This window comes from Phoca vitulina, unplaced genomic scaffold (genome assembly GCF_004348235.1).
Source record: "Phoca vitulina isolate PV1807 unplaced genomic scaffold, GSC_HSeal_1.0 scaffold18, whole genome shotgun sequence".
NCBI classification, from domain to species: domain Eukaryota; kingdom Metazoa; phylum Chordata; class Mammalia; order Carnivora; family Phocidae; genus Phoca; species Phoca vitulina.
The window spans coordinates 2644057-2668146 of record NW_022589721.1 but is presented as its reverse complement, the minus strand read 5'-3'; the positions used below and the strand labels follow the sequence as shown (position 1 = coordinate 2668146).

Genomic DNA, 24090 nt, shown 5'->3' with positions numbered 1-24090 from the left:
CTCTTGAGGTGCACCTTGAGAAAGCTGTCAAATGATTTTAGATAATGTTATTCTCGGGAGATTCTATTGCCCAGTATCATATAAAAAGTTCTAAGAGGTCCTACAGTTAAGAAATCTTCTTTCATTTAACAAATATTTCTTGAGCACCAGGCACTATCCAAGGTCCTGGGGATGCAGGCATAAATATGACAGCAGTGTTTGGTCTCAGAGACCTTAAATCCTACTTCCGTTTCACCTACAGTTTGTGGTGCTTAAGTTCCGGGTCTGCTGGAGACACTCATTACATCTCCCTGTGATGAGGTCAATTAGCCCCCGGAATAAAGGAGTCTAGAGATTGGGAGAGATCAGAGCTGAACCTAAAATTTGGGAATTGTGGCATGTAGATTTGAAACCATAAGTCCGAGGCTACCAAGGAGACTGTAGGCAGAGAAGAAAGGGGGCTTGAGATGGAGCTCTGGGGCAGCCAGCAAAGGAGCCTGAGAAAGCTGACCAGTGAGGCAGGAAGAAAACCAGGAGAACATGGAGAAGAGAAGGCAAGCAGAGAAGAGACATCTCTCTTTGTTCAACCCAGAGCCCTCTGCTTCTTGGTCTTGCTCTTCCATAAATGTCTTTTAAGAATTAAGTATGGGTTGGGGGCGCCTGGGTGGCTCAGTCATTAAGCGTCTGCCTTCGGCTCAGGTCATGGTTCCAGGGTCCTGGGATCGAGCCCCGCATCGGGCTCCCTGCTCGGCGGGAAGCCTGCTTCTCCCTCTCCCTCTCCCCCTGCTTGTGATCCCTCTCTCGCTGTGTCTCTGTCAAATAAATACATAAAATCTTTAAAAAAAAAAAAAAAGAATTAAGTATGGGTTTAGCTGAGACACTCAGGATGGAGTCCACGTTAATCACTGTACTCATCGGGGATACTAGGGAACGAAGCCCACTTTATTTCGGACCCAACCACTTAGGATAGCTCATGAGCATGACGCACTGGTCTCCCCACATGCTGGGGGTCGTGTCAGGACTGAGCACTTCACACTTCAGATGGAGACTTGTCATTGTCCCTGGAGAGAAGTCACAAGAGTTGTAGGTTAGGTCTACTCAGAAAACAAATGTGCCACTCAGCTTCTGAATAATGCAGTGACGGCTTGAGAGTTCGTAGAATGTGTACCGTCACCTTTTCGCTTTGTCCCCGTGAACATCTACTGAGGTTCTGAAATAAACATCGAGTGCAATGCCAGGGGCAGGAGATAGGACAAAGATGAACAAGATGTGGGTCTAGCATTAAAGAGGTTATGCAACCCACCTCTAAGGGTAAGAAAGGTGAAAAGTACTGGGAGGCTTGGGACCAGAACTTAAATTGTCTTTGATTGCTGTCCAGTCATCTATCAAAGGGAAAGACTGTCAAGTGTGGAGCAGAAAAGCCTCCTCAGAGAGGGTTGGTTTGTTTCTGAGGTGGCCGTGCGGGCAGGAGTGGTTCTGGCGGGAAACCGGGCCCTGCCCCCCCAGAGCCTCAGAGGCAGGTCAAGAGTGGGACCGTGTGCAGATCAGACCTGGCCAGTGAGGCCAGAGATACATGGTGGCCACCGTGACCAGAGCGACCAGCCAGGCTCTGAGTGCAGTGATGGAGCAGCCAGAAAGCGGTTCTTGGACGACCAGCTGAGCTGAGACCTGCCCGTGGGCCGCAGCCGGCCAGAGAGGCGCGGCCCCGAGAACAGAGAAACGGTGAAGCCCAATGACGTTGTGTGAGGGAAACGGAGTCAGCCTGGGCTAGAACAACCCACCCAAAGGGGAGACAAAGCTCAGAAGGGGGTCTCCTGCCCATCACAGCCTTGGTAGAACGTGATCAACTGTGTATTGAGTATTTGTTATGGAAAAACAGAGCAAGTACCCCAGCCCTGAATCTGCTGGAAGAGAGGGACAGGTAAGCAGATGGTTACAGAAAACTGGTGAGCGGGATAGAGGACGTGTCAGGGAGGGTTAAAGCTTCCTGGACTGATGATTGTCTGGGCTGAGTTATAGAAGAGGAATCTGTGATATTTAGGCCCAAAGGAGGGTGGTAATGCCGGCATGGGCAAGAGCATAGGCCTGGCAGGAGGACCTGGGAAGGACACTGGTCACCTGGTTTGAGTCACATGCTCCCTCCTCCCCTCCGAGCCTGCAGCAGGGGTCGGGGAAGGATCCTCAGCCCACCCCTGACTGAGGAGGGCGGTGCCCCGGCGTGTCGGCCCTGCCCCCATCAGTGGTAGCCACCAGCTCCCACAAAGGAGTCCAGGAGAGGAAAAAGTAAGAGCTGAAAACCACAAGCTGTGAAGTTTCAAAGGAACTGTTGGATGAAGAGGGAGACAGGATGGGGCTGATGAGGGACATGTAGCATGTCAGGTGACACAAAGATCTGCCCATTTAGGTCACTGGAGATTGATCGGAAATATACCACAGGTTTGGCCGAGTGTCAATGCTGAAAGGAAGAGAGAAAGGCAAGACCCTTCAGATAGTAGGCAACTCAGGGAAGTGCATCCTGGCTTTCTTAGCTGGTTCTGATGATGCCTGTTAATTATGTTTAGTTCCCTTTACAGCCTCAGACGTGTCCCAGTGTGGATCAATTCTATGGTCACCCTAGGCGTAAGTGATAGATCAGACAGTCTGGCTTGGAAAGTGAACCGGGGGAGGAGAAAACATGAAGACCTCCCTGAAGGGGAAGATGTGGTCAGAGAGTTGGGTATTAAGAGGGTTTAAAGTTTCAGGTGTGGTTGGCTCCAGGTAACCCCAAGGTCGAGGTGCTGGGTGGCAGAAATAGGAAGCGGGTCCTCTGTTTCCCGGTGTGGATGTTCCTCAAGATGACAACAGCATCCAGGGTGAAGAGAAGGACAGAGTCGATAGTGAGCCAAAATGCAAGTCTAGCAAATCATCTAACCAGACACAGAAAGTGGACGGAGACCCGGGCTGCTGAGCAGGGGAGGGCAGGGCTCCTCCCAGGCACTAAGTGCTCAGCGTGTAGCCGACGCTATACTTCAAATCTCAGAGCAGAAGGGACAATCTCTGTGTTGTTCTTTGTTTTGTCCTCTGTGCCTGGTAAAATACCTGGGGCGGTCTGTGTTCAATAAATATTGAATGAAGGAAGGAAATGCTTTGTATCTGGGAAATGGCTTTCATTCCCTCCGTTTCCTAGACGAGTGAGTAGACTCAGGGGGGTCTGTTACCTTGCCAGCTTCCTACAACTAGAGCATCGTATGCCAAAGCCCACACTGTTGATCACTACAATATATTCCTTTGTGTGGTCAAAACAAGACAAATGTTATTTGTATGTGTGTGTGTGTGCACATATTTATGTGTACACACATTTATTAAGAGCTTCTTCTATGCTAGGCATTATTCTAAATGATTTACTTATTTGTCAGCCTCTCACAACCACCCCATAAAGTAGGTGCTGTTACTACTCCCTGTGTAAATCGAGGCAATGGAAACACTGTGATAAGTAAATGTGCCCAGTCTGGTGTCATAGCCCAGGCCCTTAATCACTGTGTCTTGCTGCCTCTTGACTTGTCAGTGAATGTGTATCCATGTTTACAAACAGTATGCTTTAGTTACTTCTTGTGAATTCCTTTGTTTATAAAATCCAGATTTCTAAACTCTGAGCAAGCCCTGAATTAACTCAAGCCGAATCCAGTGGCGGGGAGGGATTGCGGGGGGGGCGGTCCGCTGTTCAACCAGCCACCCAAGAGGTATAGTGAGAGATGTGAGATTGTGTGGATGCCTGAAGACACGCGGGAGCAGGTGAGAAAACGAGAAAACCCCCACACAGATTGCTAGAATCTGAAAAACATGCTCCGAGTCTTGGGAAAGGTACAACAAAGCAGTCTAGGAACACAGACATCTCAGACAGAAACTAGAGGGGAGGGTAGCAGGTCGGGAGGACTACAAGGTGGTAATAGAACGAGAAGGGCGTGAGGACGTGGCAGAGGCTTCAGTGTAAGTTTCAGTGAAAAGAACAATCGCTGGAGAGTGCTCCCTGGGCCCTTGTCAGACACAGCAAAGAGTGGGGCACAGCGCAGGTTCCCGAGGTGGCCAGGAATTTCTGTGAAAGGGCAAGGGGTGGGAGGCACGTGATATGTAAATTTGCAAGATTCATTTTTGCTCTCACGCTTCATCAAAGGAGCTGCATTACCCTCTGAATTCCGGAAGTCACCAAACCACAAGAGAAACATGAACTGTTCTGTTTCAGACTTGCACACCCATTCCTGTGGAGCGTGAACCCTACAAGGAAGAAGTCATCACACTAAGATCGAGAGAGACAAAAGAAGACTCCACAGTGGGGATCAGGAAACAGGCCCACCCCTGAGCTGGATGCTGTGGGTAAGGGACGGTGGGCAAAGAAAGTATTCCTGCATGACAACATATGAAATCAGCATCTCTGTCTTCGTAAGCATTTGAAGAGTCCAAGGCCAAGGTCAAAGGCTTCAAAGTGACATAAGTCTCCAGGGCAGGTTAGTTAAGGGGAGACTGATAAAAGACCTCTTGACGCAGAACACCTAGATGAGCCTCCAGATTGAAGAAGGCCTTGGTCTAGTTAGAGTTTTATTCTCTGAGATGTTAGGAAACATTCAGCAAAGCCTTGAAGTACCAAATATGAGCAAGAGGCAAGTAGGCCAGTAGCATACAGAGGACCTGTTACTGAGGAAATATGACATGTCTTAAGACAGAGATTATAATTTTGTGGTCAGAATTTATAAACTATTCAATTAGGGCTTTATCTGAGAAAATAAATCTTCGTATTGTAAATGCAACTATGTTCTAGAACTTAGAATGAATGAAAAATGAATCAAGTGTTGCTTTGGGGGGTATAATTTTTCAGGAAAATTATTTGATAGGATTTGATGTACTTTATTGTACACTTAATTTTTGGAATAATATTGTAGATATGGTCATTTTGAAAAAATATTTCAGTACCTCCTCAGTTTTGTCTTTTGACATCCAGATCTTTCTTTTTTCAAGCATCTGTTATCATCATTCTTATCAATTCCTCCCTTCCTCCCTCCCTCCCTCCCTTCCTTCCTTTCTTTTTTTTTTTTCATTTATTTTCTGGTCCTGCACTGTCAGATGTCTATTTGGGAGTGGCTTTGCCAACACCACGGAATTCATGAAATCTACATGTTTTGCCAGTTTGCAATTTCACTAAACTCTAAATAATGAACAGGGGTAAGTGTTCGTGTTAATTAGGGACACTGCCAAAGGACTAGTTTTATACATATCCACTTAGGAGTTGCACATTTTCACATTAGGACAACCGATGCTTCCCTAAACCCCGTGACTTGAATAATGAGGTGCTATGACTGCACTGTGTTCTCTTTATTATGGAATGTTGTCTTTAACGGTGCCGTACAGCCAAAAGTTTCAAGGTTTGTTTTTTTGTTTTGTTTTGTTTTGTTTTGTCATTTCCTTCCTATTGGAGTTATTTTTCCAATTCAGGAAGATTGTGTTAAAAATTCAGAGGAAGATTAGCAAGAGGAAGACATTCTGTTGAATGCTGCAACATGCTATTAACAGAATTTATAGGGGCAGGATTAGTGTTTTCTTTGATTATAGCATTTCTTGGGGGTTAGGCTTGAGTTCTGCATCTCTTTGTGAGGGGGAATGTTACACTGAGTTCCTTTTATTCTGTTCAAAGGTAAAGTCAGAGAAAAGGATTCTGCTGTTCCCATCACTGTGAAGCATTGTCAGCCCGTGGAGAAGCAGGCCTTATTTCAACCCCCCAAGATCCTTTTGAAAAAATAATCGCGCCAGGCCTCTTTGATTTCCTTTCAGAAGCAATTGCTGTCTTTCTTACTGTGACTTTGTTGTTGTGTAAGATTGAAGACATAAATGAATATTATTGTGATGGGAAGTCGATGTGAAAATTCACTGATGATACTTCAAAATGTCATCTTCACTTGTCCTGGATTTCTTACTTGGAAATTTTAAAAATCACATTCTTGTTGAAGGGTTTTTTAATGGCTACATTTGCTTAAAAATAGCGAACTCTGTGGTTTTACATGCAATTATAATTAATAAACATTTAGATCTTCATTTTATATCCTGTTTTCTGGGTTATGTGTATCTTCTTCTAACCTATAGGATTGGGACTCTGGGAGGTTGGGTTTGATTCAAAAGCATAATTTCCTATGTGACATCTGTTTCAGCAACTTCTGGAAAGCGGGTCCCTGAGCAAACCTCGTGTAATTAAACTGGATACTCAACCTTAGATTAAGTCCAAGGAAAATTATCCAAGCACACAGATGAGTGCAGGATTTGGGGGAATTAAAGAGAATCAGCATGGCCGAAAGATGTTACAGTGGTACCTTCCCTCTCCTGTGCTTCCGGATCTGTCCCGTGATCCTTCTGTGTATGCAGAGAAGCTGAGCTTCTATTTCTTCTCCTAGGTAACTAGGTCAAGAGGAATTTTTAAAACATGGAGTAAAATCAGGGCAATTATGCTCTCATTGCAGATACATCTGCCCCTGACTTACTCTCTTAGATCAGGAGTGCACCTGCACCTTTGACAAAGAGTGATAGGAATCCAGTTGGCTCAATTATAATTTGTTCTGAACACACAGAAAAAAGGACATGAACTACACTTAAAGAAGACTTACAGGTCTTTTTTGTCAGGTAAGAGATATCTTAAAATATTTTATTAGTATTCTCCCCAGCTTTGGTTGACAATAGGAACTCCGCAGTAAAATGTCTGAAACCTCTGAAAAGAAATCATTAAATTGCTTTCTTACCGAAAAGCCAGTTCCCACTCATCCTTCCGTATTCGGCTTAAATATCAGCCCTTCTCAGAGGCTTTCCCAGATCCAACATGGGAGGTCATGTTAGGTCGTGTTCCTCTTTACCAGGGCCCAGCCTACGCCCCATCACAGCACCTGTCTTACTGCGCTATAATCACTGCTTTACGAGTCTGTCTCCTCCAGGATACTGAATGCTCATTCAGGGCAGGGCCTGTCTGGGTCACTGTCATTTTCCCAGCATCTAGCAGAGTGCCTGGGAATTGATGGGCATTCAATGCATCTTTATTAATTTTAAAATAAAGGAGGAAGCAAAGGAGTTCCCGTTAAGTTCCTAAATTGATAGAGATGAAATGAGTGAGAACTCTGCAAAAATAGGGACGAATTGGTGGAGTATGTGAATGTAAAGGTGCTTTAAATGCAGAGCGAAGATTCATTATCTGTTTGACAGATCCATTCTGGAGAATGAAATAGCTATAGGATTCTGTGTCAACAAAGTCATTTGAAACGAATATGGGGATCTCTTTGTTGCTTGTATTTGGCTTGTCATGAATAGTTTTGTAGAAACCTAATTCTAAATAACAATATAAAGCCATAGGAAAATGGGATTCAAGCTATTAATATTTAATACCATGTTTTTCAGGATTGCCTCTGGTATACAAAGTGAGATCCCTTTATCACTAAACGATTGCATTTTCAAGGTCTGTGCAAAGAACAGATGGAATGAGTAGCATTCCTTCATTTTCACCTTCCATTGCTTGCTTCCTTCAGCCGTCAGTATGATGTACTGGAAAGCAAAAAAAGTGTGGGCTCTACACTTCTATTTACTAACTCTGAGGTCTTTAGTAATTTTTAAAATCAAAATATGAGTTGATTAAAACATACAAAAAGCGGGCGCCTGGGTGGCTCAGTCGGTTAAGCGACTGCCTTCAGCTCAGGTCGTGATCCTGGAGTCCCGGGATCGAGTCCCGCATCGGGCTCCCTGCTCAGCCGGGGAGTCTGCTTCTCCCTCTGACCCTCCTCCCTCTCGTGCTCTCTGTCTCTCACTCTCTCTCTCAAATAAATAAATAAAATCTTAAAAAAAAAAATAAAATAAAATAAAACATACAAAAAGCAAAAAAATGAACATAACCACACCTATATATCTATCATCCCGTATAAGAAATACAACGTCACCAACACAATCGAAGTGCCCTGTTTTCCTCTCCATTCCCAGTCCCCTCCCTCCCCCATAGGAATCAGGGTTCTGTCCGAGTCTGGTATTTTATTCCCACGCGCATCTTTTATAGCCCTGCTACGCATGCACAGATGTCTAAGCATTGTGTTGTATGTGGTGAAGTCTTATAGAAACATTACATAGTATGCCTTGGGGTTTTTTTGTTTTTTAGCGCATATGGTTTTGATTCCTGCTTTATTTGCAGTCAAGGTGTTTGGGAGTTCTTTGTTTTGATCAGTACTAATTCTTTTTTTTTTTTTTTAAGATTTTATTTATTTGACAGAGAGAGAGACAGCGAGAGAGGGAACACAAGCAGGGGGAGTGGGAAAGGGAGAAGCAGGTTTCCCGCAGAGCAGGGAGCCCGATGTGGGGCTCGATCCCAGGACCCTGAGATCATGACCTGAGCCCAAGGCAGTTGCTTAACCAACTGAGCCACCCAGGTGCCCCTTGATCAGTACTAATTCTCATTCCATTTTATTGCCACATAACATTCCACTGTGAAAGCACACCACAATCTATTGACTTTCCTGTTGATGGGCATTTAGGTTGTTTCCATCGTCTTGCTCTATCACCCACCATGCTGCTCTAAGCATTTCCGTACAGGTCTCTCCTGTGACTCATGAGAACTCCAGGGGATATGGCTGCAGAGCAGAAGAGTGGGGCTGGGGGTTCCGCAAGTGTGCGCATTCTCCCCTGACTTAGATTCTGGCAAATTGTTCTCTAAGTGGAAAGTTATGCTAATGAGGCTCCCTTTCATTGTGAAGGTTCATTGATCTAACTAAGCCTCAGTGTCTTCATTTATAAGATGAGACTGGTAGTAGTATTAACCTAACACCCGAGGCTGCTGGGAGGGTTAGGAAGCCCATCCTGCATGGTCTGCACAAGCTAGCTCGGATTACTGTGCCACGTGGCAAACTGCGAAAAGACATGCCACCCAGAGATTGCCCCAGTCTTGACTCTGCTCTCTCCGTGGGGAAGGAAGCTCCCTGGGCTTGGTGGTGCCGGCCCCTTCCGCGGCCTCAGGAGCATGGAGGCCTAGCCTAGAAGGCAGAGTGAGAGCGGGCGCGGGGTGAGAACACAGCACGGGTCTGCAGAGGGCTCGGAGGTCAGTGGGCATGGGAGCTCCCAGCAGGTGCCCTGTGAGCAGTGGGAACGGGCTGACACAAGCTGAAACACGGGGGTGGGTGGAGACTGGCTCTCAAGCGCCCCCTGCAGGTCCAGCGGGTCCGCTTTCAGCTGCCGCAGTTACAGCTCTACCCTCTTGTCCCAACGTTCGCTCTCCCCTCCGCCTGCCCACTGGACGGGCATCCTGTAGGGGAAGGATCATGGGCCCGTCGCCGGCCTTAAAGTCACAAAAGCTGGATCTGTACCACTTGACTGAGACCCTTGACCTTCCTGAGCCTCAGTTTCTCTATTGGTAAGGTGGGAACAATTAATACCTCCTTTGCAGGGGTTAACTGAGAATATGAATTGAGAGGATATGTGTAAAGCTTCTGGCTCTCCGCCACTGGAGGTCAGATTCGCCCTCTGCCCCGTGCCCCTCCCCGACACCCACTTCTCTCCTTGCCTTCTTTCCCAGCTACCTGCTCCGGAGCCCCCTGAAGGCCCGAATAGAGTAATTAGATTTCTTTTTGTCAAACCCACTCTCTCCCTTTCCTTCTTTTTGCGTAATATCTGTAGACAAGTTAAAAAAAAAAAGCAATGGATCTATCATTTATTAAACACCTACTGTTTATAGAACCCTAAACGAAACCCCTCAGTGGGCTACCTCTGTTCCTCAAAGGCACAATGAGTGGCACAGTCAGGTGCTCCGTGACTTCATCTTAGGAATAAAAGAAGATAACGGTGGTGATGACAGAGGAGGAGGAGAGCAATAATTCACGAATGAAAATTCGCACTACAGCAAATTAATATTCGTGTTCAGGGGTCAGGACTGCCTCTTTAGCCTGTCCGGGGGAATTTCTAAAAATACAAATGGCCAATTTTGACATATATTTGCCTATGTTTTATTTCAGTCTGCATGAAAATCTAATATGATAAAATAATTATGTTACATGTGTTGTGCCAAATATTTGCAACTGCCAATTGTAATTGGAAGCTCCTTGAGGACTGGGACAATTTCATGACAGCTTGTGCCTCGGACAACACCGGCACAATGATTTACACAGCGTACACCTTTACAATGGGCTTAGTGAGTGGAAATTAATGTATCACAGCTAAGGCGATTCAGGGGAAAATTCCCAAAAGGGAATTTGGAAAGGCTTTCTAAAGAACAAAGATTTTAAATCCTGTTTTTTGAAGGCACTCATGTCTGCCAGAGAGAGAGAGAGAGAGAGAAGTATGTTTTAGAAAGGAAAACAGGACAACAAAAGCGCAGGTGAGCTCACCCCTGGGGCCCTTGTAACCCACGGGGGTTACATAACAAGCTGCTGGAGTAGGGAAGCATCAACAGGGGTTTTTAAAGACTGCTTTTTGCCTGAAAATAGGATGTAGGCTCCACAAGAATACAGGACCTTTGGCTTTTTCTGTAATGAAACCTATAAATGTGCTGAGTAGATTCTTAACACTTCTTAGGCCCTTATTAGGTGTCTGGCCCAGTGCTAAGCTCCGTATAGACCCTGCCATTTCATTCTCCCTGCAGTCCTATGAGGTAGATGCTATTATGATCATCCTGATTGAACAGATGAGGCAACGAAGCCTCAGAGAAGTTAAATAGTTACCCAAAGGCATTCAGCTGGTCAGCGGGTGACCCAGGATGTGAATCCTAACCCACTTGACTCCACTTGACCATGATAGTGTATTCCTTAGTCAAGATTTTCAAAAGAGGGCGCCTGGGCGGCTCAGATGGTTAAGCATCTGCCTTCGGCTCAGGTCATAATCCCAGGGTCCTGGGATCAAGTCCCGCATCGGGCTCCCTGCTCCTTGGGAGCCTGCTTCTCCCTCTGTTTCTCTCTCTCTCTGTCTCTCATGAATAAATAAATAAAATCTTAAAAAAAAAAAAAAAGATTTTCAAAAGAACCCACTCCTGGATGACGTACAGTTGCCTGAACTTCATTAAAGCCAGATAAAATCATGGCAGCTAACAATCATTAAGAGCCTACCTATTAGAGCCCGACATACTTTATTTATAAGTATTAGTTCACCCCATCCTCCGAGAAGGGGACTGTGGTTGCCCCCATTTTATACATGGTGAAACTGAGGCACATTAATTATAACTTCTCAGACCCTAGATGTGTCACGGGATGACCTGGAAGGGGGTTTCCAAGGTGTACTAAGTCTTCTTGGTAAACAGTTTCTGAACCACCTAAGACAGTGCTGGGGTAAAGCATAAGCACTTAACACTAGACTGAACACAAAGTAAATCCCCAATCAACGTTAGCTACTGTTACGTCTTTGAACTTAACTGCTTTGTTGTTCTACATCAAGGCGGAATAAAGCCGTCTAATGCCGTTTGAGGAGCCTACGGTCTCCTCTGAGTCACACTTCATGGCCATTGTTGCTCAACAGCACAGTCCCAGAACTAAAACTGAAAGACAAAACAAACCCTGTACAAAAGAAATTCCACAGTGATCGATGGACTGTTATCTTCCTATTGACTTTCGTTGGCTCTCTGACTGAAAAGTGATTACATTATTAGCCACTGAGGGGCAGGGAAGCACATCCTCTTGCTTCAGTAATTTATGAAACCACTTGAGAAATAAATCTTGCTGTTTTCAAATTTTCTCATGAGCCAACTAAACATACGTCTTTCGGTCTCATAAAATTTATTATTTGAGTTAATGGGGAATGAGATGTCAACAATACACGAAATTAATACATTTCTGCAATTAATTCTTCCAAAGTCATAAATGTTTTGAAATTTTATTTTCACAAAAAACAAACTTAAACTCTGGGTGCTTATGCCTCAAAACTTGTATCAGAATAGAAAGAGAGAAGGGCACCTGGGTGGCTCAGTGGGTTAAGCGGCTGCCTTCAGCTCAGGTCCTGATCCCAGGGTCCTGAGATTGAGCCCCGTGCATGGGGCTCCCTGCTCAGCGGGGAGCCTGATTCTCCCTCTCCCTCTGTTTCTCTCACGCGTGCTCTCGCTCTCTTTCTCAAATAAATGAAGAAATAAAATCTTTAAAAATAAAATAAAAAAATTTTAAAAAAAGAATAGAAAGAGAGAGAGCTGTTTGCAGGACAAAATCTTCATTACATTCAAACACAGATCAGACTTAAACTTCACTTGGGCAGAAAATGAAAGCATCATAGAGATTTAAAGCCAGAAAGATCTTCTAGCCCCACATAAGAGATGTGAGCAAAGAGAGCCCCACAGGCTATCTTGCCCTAGGTTCCACTCCTGGCTCATGCCCTTGGGCAACTAATATTTATTGAGTATTCATCGTGTGCCAGGTATTGGCAGAGATAAAATTGTTAGCAAAAGCACACATGGCCCCTGCCCTCCCGAGAAAAACAGACATGGATCAAACAATCCCAAAGCAGCCTAAATCTGTCACTGTTCCAAGTGCTACAAAGAAGAGATATACAGTGAAATGAGAACCTGAGGGAAAAGACTTGATGATTTGGAGAATGGCCAGGGAGGGCTTCCCAGAGAAGGTGACGGATGAGCTGGGACCCGAAGTAGGATATAACCAGGCAAATCCGGCAGGAAATGTTTTCCTGCAGAGAACAGGGTGTGGGGCTGGGGGTGGGGAGGGCAAAGACCTGCAAGTCAGAGTAAGGGAACAAAGGCTGGAATATCTGGTGGGAGAGAGAGGGAGAGACAGACAGAAAGAGTCAGAGAGGACAGACAAGAGAGGGAGGCGGGAACCAGGACAGTTGTTCGTCCTACGAGCAACGGGAGCCTTTGCAAGGTCTTCAGCAGAAATGCGACCCCGACGGATCTGAGCGGCAGATCAGAGGCTGGGGTTTGGGCATGGGTATATTGGAGATGCTTGTGAGTGATCCAAGGGGAAAGATCAAAGAGGCTGCTGGACATCTACAGGAGAAAGCAGGGTCCAAGATTTCAATTTGCAGATCCCCTCCAAACAGAAGAGTTTCGGTTTCCTTACTTTTAAGTTGAAATCATCACAGTGTCCACCTCAGGATGGAAAGAGATAATGTAAAGAAATCACTTAGCCCAGTGGCAGCACCCGGGAGGTATTCAGTAGAAGTCAGCTTGGGGCATGATTATTATCAAGGAACTTATTTCCTGGAATCTATCGCTGGTCAATCACCTGAGAGGAATGGGCCCTACAGGCAATTATGAGATTCCTGAGATTCAACAGCTCCACTGTTGCCGACTCTAAACTCACTGCCCTAACAAAATGTAGAGGCCAATTCTCTGACGTAGAGACCCCAGTTTCCGAGCAGCAGCATCCGAATCCTATAGATATGACCCATATGAAAAGACCTCAAATCTCCAATTCCTCAAGATAACCCAAAGGACTGGGCCCCTGATTATGCCTCAGTTTTGTGATCTGGAAATACAAGTATTAAAACTCCTGACATCCAAGCAATGAGGTGGGGATGAAGTGAGAGCATTTCTTCACATCTTTTCTGAAATGAAGTGGGTATAGAGAACTAAATACATTTTGCTATGTGACATGGTGGGTGTGAAGCTCTGGCATCGCGTCTGACGTGCAGAAGGCTCTGGGCCCTTCCCTGTGATGTAACTGCACCTTCCTATACTTAGCACATCACTCACTTGTCTCCTCAGAGGCAAATGGTCGCTTTTACTTTGTGCCAGGCAATGTGCTAGACTCCAGGCATATGAAATCACCCCTTTATGAATGAGCTGGGCTTGGTAGGGTGCGGGCATTAAGTAACTATATTCTTCTCCTATGGTCTGAATGCGTTCTCTCCTCTCCCTCAGATGACATTTCGGGCAGATGCCATAGCTCTGATGATTCTGCTTAGATATCGAGTGAACAGGGGTCTTGTTTCGGCGTTAGAAAATCACTTCGGGCCTAATGATCACAAAACTGCAGTCCAGTCTAGGATAATCACTGAACTTCTGAAGGTGGTGAATCAGTGGGACCTTCTCACCAACCATGCCCGCTTTCTTCTCTCACCTGTGCCCCCCTTCTCCCCACTCACCTGGTGCAGTCTCTGACCGTCCCGTCATCCACACGGTGGCATTGGGCAAGTCATTCAACCGCTGTGCCACAGTGTCATCAACGCTAAAATGCTGGAAGTATTTTGTCTCCCTCACTGGATTAGCAGCGGCTTAATGAAAATATTTCAGTGTCTAGCACATGATAAACACGCAGTAAATGCGCCAAGTACTATTATTAGTGCCTTCCCTTTTGCCTATAAGTATGCTTAAGTTTCTCCTACCCTAAAGAGATTTCTTGACCCTATTTTTGACTCAAATTATTTTGATTCTACTTGTCCTTCCTTCCCAGCCCAGTTTGGAAGAGGAGCCATTTACTTCCCTGTTAATTCACTCCTCAAAACTTCCCAGTCTTGGACCCACCCACCACAACTGGACTTGTCCCGATGTTCACCAGTCACCATGTCCCAAGACAGCCCACTCACCCTCTCTATTAGTCGACACAAATATTCTCTGGTTGAAACTTACATTTTCCTTTGACTTCCATGACATTGCACTGATTAATTCCTTAATTAACTTAAGAAACAAGGAGCCTGGGCGCCTGGGTGGCTCAGTTGGTTAAGCGACTGCCTTCGGCTCAGGTCATAATTCTGGAGTCCGGGATGGAGTCCCACATCGGGCTCCCTGCTCGGTGGGGAGTCTGCTTCTCCCTCTGACCCTCCCCCCTCTCATGTGCTCTCTCTCTCTCATTCTCTTTCTCAAATAAATAAATAAAATCTTAAAAAAGAAAAAAAGAAAAGAAACACGGAGCCTTAAGGTCCTTGCTAAGGTTCGCTTTGTTAAACCTCACCGGAAAGGAGCTCAGGCAGGTCTTTTCTTCAAGTAGGGAAAATGAGGAACAGAGAATGAAGAAGAAATCAAGGCCACGCTCAACAATGACAGGAAAGGCAGACTGAACACCAGCCTCTGGGCACGTGGTCCAAAGCTCTACCCTGTGGCTTGAGTTATAGGAGAGAATGTGCTCAGTCCCCTTGCTGCAGAAAGCTTTGGTGTTTTTCGGTGACAGGTACCAGGCACTGAACTAGGTGCCAGGACATAACGATGAAGTCCCAGGCAGGCAAATCAGCGGCTCCAGTACAGTGTGGGAAGGACTGTGGCAGTGGCAGGGTGCTTTAAGAACAGAGAAGGAGGACGGCAATCAAAGATCCCTCTGCAGCTCCTGCAACCCCTTCTCAATCTTCTCCATCTTCTGCCTCAGCCACCCTTCCTCTGTCCTCCCTCCTGAAGCCTCCTCTAGATGCCGCAAACCTCGCACCACATCGCAGTTAAATTCAGCCCACACCCAGGAGGAACCAAGAGCCAGATCTTTGGTTTCTCTTGTACCCCTCATGGCAAGCAACACCTCAATGGGCAAATTCATCGCTGTTCCCAAGTGTCTAACACAGTACCTGGCACGTAGTAGGACAGAAAAGACTTGTTGAATAAACATATGTTAACAGTGAATCATAGTGAAACAGAATTGGTGTAATTAACAGAACATTTTGAGACTTCTTGAGGATAGAATCAACCCTTCCTTCTTTGAGACTGAGGATCCTTTTATGTCTTGTTGTTTGGGGGTGGGAAAGATGGTATGTGTGTGTGGTGGGGGGAGGCATGGGGGCAATAAATCGATCATAAGTGCCCCCTGTGGCTACGTCATTCCAAGCCCCTTGGCAATTCTTGACTTGTCTGCTTTCTGAGTTTCTAAGGCATAGAGTATACAATTCTGACAACCCTCAGTCATAAATATTCTGGAAGAGTTTGGAGTTCTACTATCCCATAGCACTGTCCCCATCAGAGTCCTTGCCGTGAGAGAGCCTCTGAAACAAAACCATCAGTTACGCACTCTTGTGACTGTCCCTACCATGTGCTTAACAGGAGTGCGTAACTGGTGATTTGGTTTGCTCAAACTCACCCTTTCAGAAGACGGCTTAATGGGTATGGGATTTCTTCCCGGGGGCGGGGTGGGGGGGAATGATAAAAATGTTCTGAAATTAGAAAGTTGAGTTGGTTGCACAACCTTATGAATGTACAAAAAACCCACTAAATTGTACACTTTAAAATGGTTACAATGGTCAGTTTTATGTTGTATGTATTTTACCACAATATAACACTAAAAAAAAAAAAGGCACACATAACCACTTTAAATTAAATTGATGAATGTAAATAAGGGATTTGGAAGTTTCGGTGGTTGTAAAGTTGGGAGGAAAGATGGAGAGGGGAGTGGCAGAGTAGGTGTCCTAATGACAATGACACACTTTAAGGAGCTCAGCTACAACACCCTCAGCTGTCTCCCCAGAGGTAATAAAACAAATCCTCGCAGATAAGCTGAGACAATGAAATGGTCAGAGATTAGGAATCAGCAACAGTCACTGTGCAAACACTATTAAAACCAGAGCCGGTTATGTTAACAGTTTTGTTATGCCAGAATTGTAACGAGCATTCTTCCTGATAAATTCATTTGTTAATTCAACAAGCACTTCTGGATGGGCTCTCTGTGCCAGGCATTGTACGCCGCGCGCTCCAACCTCACTGTCTCTCGGGTGGTCTACACTCCGCCCACTCGCCAGGCTGAAGGCCTGTGGGTTGGAAGCTCCGTGTGACCTTGCTCATGGTCATGAGACATGACCACAGGGTTCCATTTGCTCTGAACAGGCTCCTGAGATCAGGGTCCAAGGGCCTGTGTTCTTAGCCCTCTTCTGCCCCTTTCTAGCCATATGGCTTGGAGTCAATCACTCAGCCTCTCTGAGCTTCAGTTTCAACGGACGACAGCATTCATCCAGTCTGTGTCATAGGCTTGTCACACACGAGGCAAAACACGAGATAAGATCTGAAATCGTTGAACCCTATCAGACGCCCGGTCAGAGCGCATTTTTAAGAGTAGGTGAAGGGCACCGGTTTGGGAGTCGGATAACCAGCGTTCACCAGCGGGAAGATCAGGGACAAGAGACGTCACCGGTCTGCGCCTCAGTTTCCTCCTGGGTAAACGGAGGCAGCAGCACCGTGGGGAGTGTGCTGTGAGGTTCAGCTGAGTCGGTGCACACCCAGCAGCCGGCGCGGGGCTGGAAGGGAGTGAGCCATCGGTAGAGGAGAGCGACTCAAATTCCCCAGGCAGCGCCATTTCCCTGAGTCACGCAGGCCCCCGGCCGGAGCTGCAGGAAAGGCAGCGGGACGGCGCCGCCTCCCACACCGGGAGGAGCGCGGGGAGCGGCCGGGGGAGCGCGGGCCGGGGGGCGGGGCGACGCCGAGCTCGCCCGCAGCTCCGCGCTCTCCGCTCCCGGCTCCCCGCTCCCGGCGCCCGAGCTTTCCAGACTGCGCGCGCTGCAGGCGGCCCGCTCGGGACTCATTTACTCTCCGGTTCCGCCGCTCACTCCCCCCCGCCCCGCCCGGTTCTGCGTTCTTTTCCTAAGTGGTTTACAATACCCTGCGTTGCTTTACACCTTATGGCCAATCTTGATGTATATAATTCTCTTGTCTTGGAATTCTAGTAACAAGACGGCTTGCTTGCTTTCTACAGGAACACGCCGCCCCCCCACCCCCATCCCCACCCCCACCGCAATCAATATTTACAGGCTCTGCACAGGTCCGCTGAGAGGCAGCGAGCTCTACAGCACATTAGGGAGATGTCGAGGCAGCCCTGACGGAGCTTGTGATAAAAACGCTCCTGAGCATCACTAGGCTTCCCCGGAGCGGGCATGGATGCTATGCACGAAGTGCTGGCATTTCAAGAGTTCCCGAGAAAAGGGTTTTCTTGTTGTAGGTTTTGGTTTGGTTTGGGCTTTTTCCTTTTTTGTAGGCGACAAAGGAAAAATGGAGCTTCCTGAATCTTGGTGGTAGGATCCTAGCATCTACAGTTATGCCACCAAATAATCTAAAGGGAAAAGGGGAATGAAGGCGCAAGTCGCTGTTTCTGATTATTCAGATTCTTTGGAGGAGCCTGGCGTAACACAAAGAAGGAAGCCCCGTTAGAGTCACAGTGAGGCGTGGTGTGGGCAAAGACTCGGAGGCCCAAAGGGTAGTGCCTCCCGGCAGCGAAGGACACATGACCCGGGGCTCCGGAGCCAGGGCTCCGAGTGAGGAGCCAGCTTTCAGCCCTCGTCCGTGTGTGGCCTGGGGAAAGTTGCAGAACTTCTCTGAACCTCAATTTCTAGATCCATGAAATGGAAATGATAATAATGCCTGCTGTGCTTACTTTCCTGCATTGTCAGAAGAACCTCATGAAATGAAGTTTGTGAACAATGAAACTATACGCATGTGATGAGTAGAATCTGATTGTAATATCAGTGGCCGGCTCAAAAAGCCAGTCACTCTGGAAAGTTGGTTTGTGGTCAGAAATGATTCAGACGGAGAGAGGTTGTAAAGGCCGTGGAGTTTACAAATAGATTGGTGAGATCACGGCAGTCATAGAAGGGCACTTTTGGGGCGATGGTGCCAGGAAATGGGGACACTGAACGGAAAGCTTAGCAGCGGTGCCAGAGGAGGAGGTGTTGCTGGGTCCCACTGGAGGAAGCTGAAGGTTTTGTTCTCTGACATGCCGGGGATATGAGGTTGGGGTAACAGCTTATGATGTGAGCTTATGATTCCGTGAGTCACCGAACCATCCACACTGAGGGTCACATGCGAAAGCCAGAGCCAGGAATAAGTACGCGGCACCAGGCTGATGACCGTGCCAAGGATCTGTGGAGAAGACATGCAGGCCCGGGAGGTCCAGGACGTAAAATGAGTTGGACAGTCCAGGCAGGTTCTGAGAAAGCCCAGCCAGAGGCCGTGGGAGGAGGTCAGAATGAGCAAAGGATGTCTGGGCAGAGGAGGCTGACAGCAGGTGTACGGACCTGCCATGGGGATACGGTGGAGACCAAGAAAACCAGCTCTGAAGGAGCTGGAATCCTAGGCAAGGGGGCCAGGAGGCCACTGGGCAGGATGGAAGCCTGGCAGGCACCCTGGAACAGGACCAGAGCGGCAGAGTTATGCGAGGCTTGATTCCTAGGAGAGAGACAAGAGAATTGTGTGTAGGTCTTGCTCCTCCAGAAAGCACGGAGGGACAGCAGGATCCTTGAGAGTTGGGACATCTCAGTCCTCTCTGTAGCCTGGCCAACAGAAGGCACTCAGTATTTGTTGGAATGAACCAACAGATGAATGGCAAATGAATAAGGCCAAAATCAAGATACCCAGCAAGCTTGGAATTTTTATCCCCCCTTTTGGTGGCTTTTGACAGCCTTTGGCTTTCTTTGTAATGCCATATAGCTAATGCCAAGACTACCTTCACTGTCCCTCCTGAGAACGCTTGGCCAGCCGGCATGCCTCCAGTCTCCTTCCCTTCTCTTTATAAGTTGTATGCATTCAAGATGGTTGCCGTCCACTCAGTGGCTTGTTTCCATGGCAACTTGCTTCTTCATTATGCCATACCCAACCTGTCTCCAATTCCCAGCCATTGCTGTACCTTATTCAGTTCCCAGCCGTGTTTATGTCCTGTCCTGATCCCGAATGTCTTTCATTAAGGGAACATTGTCTTCTCAGAATTAACTTTAAAAATGCACTGAAACACATTATGGTATGACTTCTTTTTTCAACTAGAAATATAAAATTTCTCCACAACTTCCTTGCCAAAAAATAAGTTTCCTTGTCATTGACTCTTCAAAACTGTTTCCTCCACACATAGTGTATGCCAGCCCTGGAAGGAGGCTCCAGGAGAAGCATTTGGCTCCCCAAATAATGTCTGGCTGTCAGATTTTTACCTACATCTGGGGACTCTACCCCCTGCTGGTCCCTGTCCCCGGATCTTATCGCCAGCCGTCTCACCCTCAATACTGGGGAATGTGAACACTAACTCAAGAAAATAGAGGAACAAGAGTCGCGGTGCACATTTAATTTTATTTTACCATGTCATTTTTATGAGACCCATCCATTTCTGTTTTTAAGGCTCCTGACGTGGTTTTCAGCAATTTAATGAGGAAGGATCTATCCGACCCATTCTTAGACTCCATCTTGTTCCACTCACAGAGAGTGCCTTGACCATAGTCTCTTTCTCAGCTGTAAACTTGTAAGACTTAGGAAGCACTCAGATGGCGCCTACTAATGCCAGTTCAGGATCACTTTATCTTTTCTTTTCGATGTGGATTTTCACGTCCCCTGGCAGAACAGTCTGCCACGCAATCACCACTTGCAGCCAGTGTGGATAGGCTGGCTTGTCCTTGGCCCAGCAGCTAGTCCTGTTCCTCACTGGGGTCCCTTTACCACCATTCCTTGCCTTCTCATAAAGCGCCAAATTGGTTCCCACATTTGATATCTCCCACTTATAAGACCTCTCATGGCTCAACTCAGTGTATTGCTGAGGTCTTCCATCCACGTCCTTTCCTCAAAGCTCAGGGAGCCTCTACACAGCGGACCATTCATGGTAGCTAAGGTATAATCCCAAGTTCCTTAGAAAACCTTTTCTCTGTGGCATCGAAAATCCAGTTTGATTTCTCCTGCTCTTTCCATGCCTGCATGCAGAGATAAAGGGCAGCAGAGGATATGCAAAGTTCATCCTAACTGGGCAGTTGTGCTGTGACCAATTTGTGAAAAATACTTTCTGAAGAGGTGGTTCTATATACTATATGTGGGGTCATTCTGGTAGGGAAAGTCTTTCCTGTACTGAGTTAACGGTGTCCCCTTCAAAAATATGTTCTAGTCCTAATCCTTAGTTCCCCAAGTGTGACCTTATTTGGAAATAGAGTCTCTGAAGATATAATCAAATTAAAATGAGATCATACCGGATTATGGTGGGCCTTAGCCCAAGGACTGCTGTTCTTATCATAAGAGAGAATATTAGTCACAGAAGGAAAACTGTCAGTGTGAAGACAGGAGAAATCGGAGTTATGCTGCCATAAGCCAAGGAAAGCAAAGGACTGCCAGCAACCAGCCAGAAGGGAGGAGAGACAAGCAAGGATTCTTCCTTCGAAACTTTATTCAGCTTCTATCTGTGAGAGTGTAAATTTCTGTTGTTTTAAGGCACTCAGTTTGTAATAATTTGTTATAGCATCCCTAGGAAATAATTCATTCACCAACTGGAAACCTAGGTAGAAGTGAGAGGTTTGAGTCTCTCAAATTTTGTCCTGCCTCCAGTGTTCCACTCCCCCAAGGATAAATGGAAACGTGCCCAGTTTGTTTCTGGGATGAGAATACTTTCTTTACTTTTGGATGTGAGCAAACAAATACAGAGATTTCTTCCTCCCCTGACATTGGTAACATTATTACCCACAATGCTTTAGACACTTTTATTTGAGATACTACCTAAATATTTATACCTCCTACTGGAGTATGAATGCCTGATACTCCAATGAGAGGCTGCCTGTGAACCACCCCTGACCATGCTACACAGCACTGGGCCCTCCCCTCACGCCCAGTTAATGAATTAAATATGGCTGCCTGAGTGGACTCATTAGCCTACAAAGGCAGTAAGGCAACTTGAAGGCTGGATGTGATAAGTAATGCAGATTATAAATAGCCATTGCAAATTTTCTTCCAAGGAAAATTTCTGAAAAAAATGCTTTTAAAATTATTTTTTTTTTGTTTTGTCTTTGGAGGAAGAGTTCTAGAGCTGGGGGTAATGGAGAAGCTCAAGGAGGGATGGAAGCAAATCTCCTGGTTTGGTAGAAAAACGATGGTAGCAGGTCATTCCTGGTCAAAAGGGAAATTTAAGGAATGTTGCAGCAATAGAATTAGTTGGATGTTGCCTAGAAGCAGAGTTACAAATAAAACTGACTCCTAAGCTGAGAAAACCTGGAAAACGTTTGGGTCACTGACTGTGGTAGGAAATTGATATTTTGAGATCAAGAAAGGCAAGAAAAAGGGGATGAAGAGGAGGATCTATCAGACTTACAGGCTAATAGAGCTTGGCAGGGCCCTCAAAGTCATTGACTCCAAGGGCCACATTCCACAGACGAGGCAGCTGGGGCCCGGAGAGAGGAAGCTATCAACCAAAGTTCCATGGCTAGCAAAGAGTGGAGCCAAAATCAGAATCCAGGACTCCTCTCCTAGTCCAAATGAGAGATCAAGAACTGGAGGATTTAGACCTATGGATGTAGATTTTGTAGATCCCCCACTTTACAGCTGGTAACACACGAAGGAGAATATATGGAACAGAGGTTACAAACTGCAAACTCATGGCTCCACCTTTACTCTATTTTTTAAAAATTCATATTTAAATTCATTTCTAACATTTACAGATTAGGTATGTTCCTATAAAAAACTCTGGGTTTCTGGGCGCTCTGGGAAAAGTCAGTTGGTCTGTGAGAAACTGAGGAAGAGTTCCTTCCTTTCGGATGGTTTACCCTGCCCACCTGGCTGGCTTCACAGCTGATATCCCCGGCCTGGCCCCGGTGGGCCCTGCAGTTTATCCCCGGGGAGTGGGGAAGAACGGCAGAGGTCCTGAGCCCGAGGCTGACCCGCAGGACTGAAATGGCAGAAGGTGAAGGGAAGCCAGCAAAAGAACCTGCAGACAAGAAGGACCAGGGAGCTTATATCACAGAAGCAAACGTCTTGTCCAAAAATCCCAGGGACAGAGTTTTCATCTATTTTTAGGTAAAGTAACAGGATGTGGAAACCAAAAAAAGTGGACAGTTCTCTGATCCTACACAATGGTGATGACTTATGCAAAACATCCTCTTTCCTATTTTTAACTAGATCACAGAAGCTGCGTCAGAGGGCGTGTTGCTGACTAATCCTGTTGCGGCGCCTTTCTCTGAATGGCATAAATGCCATCTACATAGGCTAAAGAACATTTGAGAAGGGGACAAAAAGTCTGTAAAGACTACTGCACACACGGCATTCTTCTAAATAGGGTTCTGAGTTGAGAGCGGGGAGTTCTGGGCCACCGCTTTCTGGACGTTGTCTAGGACTTCATGGTTGGCATGATGCAGACATTCAAAGAAAATTATTCATTTATTTAAGCTGAGTTAATGATCCTGTGATTGGTTTGTACTCCATAGTGACAACTGTTTTTCAGTAGGTAACATGGAGAATGATGTTTCAGCAAAATTATTTTCTAGTTGGGTAAATACCCCTGCCCCAGGCATCGGCATTTTGTTGGAGGACCGGACTCAGGAATGAGAGCGAAGGGTTCTCAGTGGTTTATAGGCAAGAATGACATCATGACAATGACAGGGCTTTAGTGTCATCAGAGACCTGGGTGACCGTGGAAGGCAGCCCCTTCCCATTTTACTGAGATGGAGCTGTTGCAGGTGCTGTGGGCCCTCCCCACCCTTCCCCCACCACTTCCGTGCGCTCCAGCTGACCCCAGCTGCCGGGCTCTGCATCCCTTTGCCTGGGGGCTTTTTTCCATAACCGAGGAAAACCAGAGAGGAATGAAAACCACCCAAAAGCAGCAGCAACCCCAACCAGCAGGTGGCGGGAGTTGGTGTACAAATACCCTAGTCCCTCGCCCCTCGGTGGGATAATCCCTAGCATGGGTTCTGCGAGCGGTTTCACAGAGTGAGTAGGCTGTTGGCTTTGGCAGGCAAATACCTCACTAGACTAATGCTGTAATAATGTTGTTTTGTTTTCAGTGCGCGCGTGTGTATCTGTGTAGTATATATAAAATGTACATAACTGTGTGTATAACGTATCTGTGTATAATCTGCGTATATAACAAATAATGTACATATGATGTGAGTGTGCGTGTATGCTACTTTATATTTATGGAAGGTGACACTGTTTTTCCATTTGCAATGATGTTATAAAGCTTCCTTTTTTTGAATGAACTTATTTAAGTAATAATGCTGAATTGGTTTAAAGAACATGTAAGTAAATGATAGAGGATGACCTCTGCCGACATGCGGCGAACTAGTGGAGGTGGGACTAGACTAGAGCCACCCCTGTGTCTTCCTGCTCTGGTCTGCACATCGCTTGGGTGCCTCCCAAACTGCCAAGGTGGACAAGAGGACAGAGAGTGGCTTCAGGCTTCAGCCTCTCCTTGGAGCAGAGCACCTGTGTCTGCTGGACAGGGAGTTGGTGATCTAGAAAGTGAACTAGGGGAAGGGGTCTACCGCTTCAAAGTAAAGAGTTCACAAGTTTGAAAAAGTGCA

At 46.4% G+C, this 24090-nt stretch overlaps 1 protein-coding gene across 1 annotated transcript in view; it reads left to right on the top strand.

Annotated features, from left to right (window-relative positions):
* Positions 1-6039, top strand: part of DPYS (dihydropyrimidinase) — a 75874-nt gene extending 69835 nt beyond the window's left edge. The window contains exons 9-10 of the mRNA XM_032415918.1: positions 4199-4329; positions 5642-6039. Coding sequence (XP_032271809.1) covers positions 4199-4315 — 117 coding nt within the window. The 3' untranslated portion in view covers positions 4316-4329; positions 5642-6039. The remainder of the gene's footprint in view (positions 1-4198; positions 4330-5641) is intronic.
* The last annotated feature ends 18051 nt before the right edge of the window (positions 6040-24090 follow it).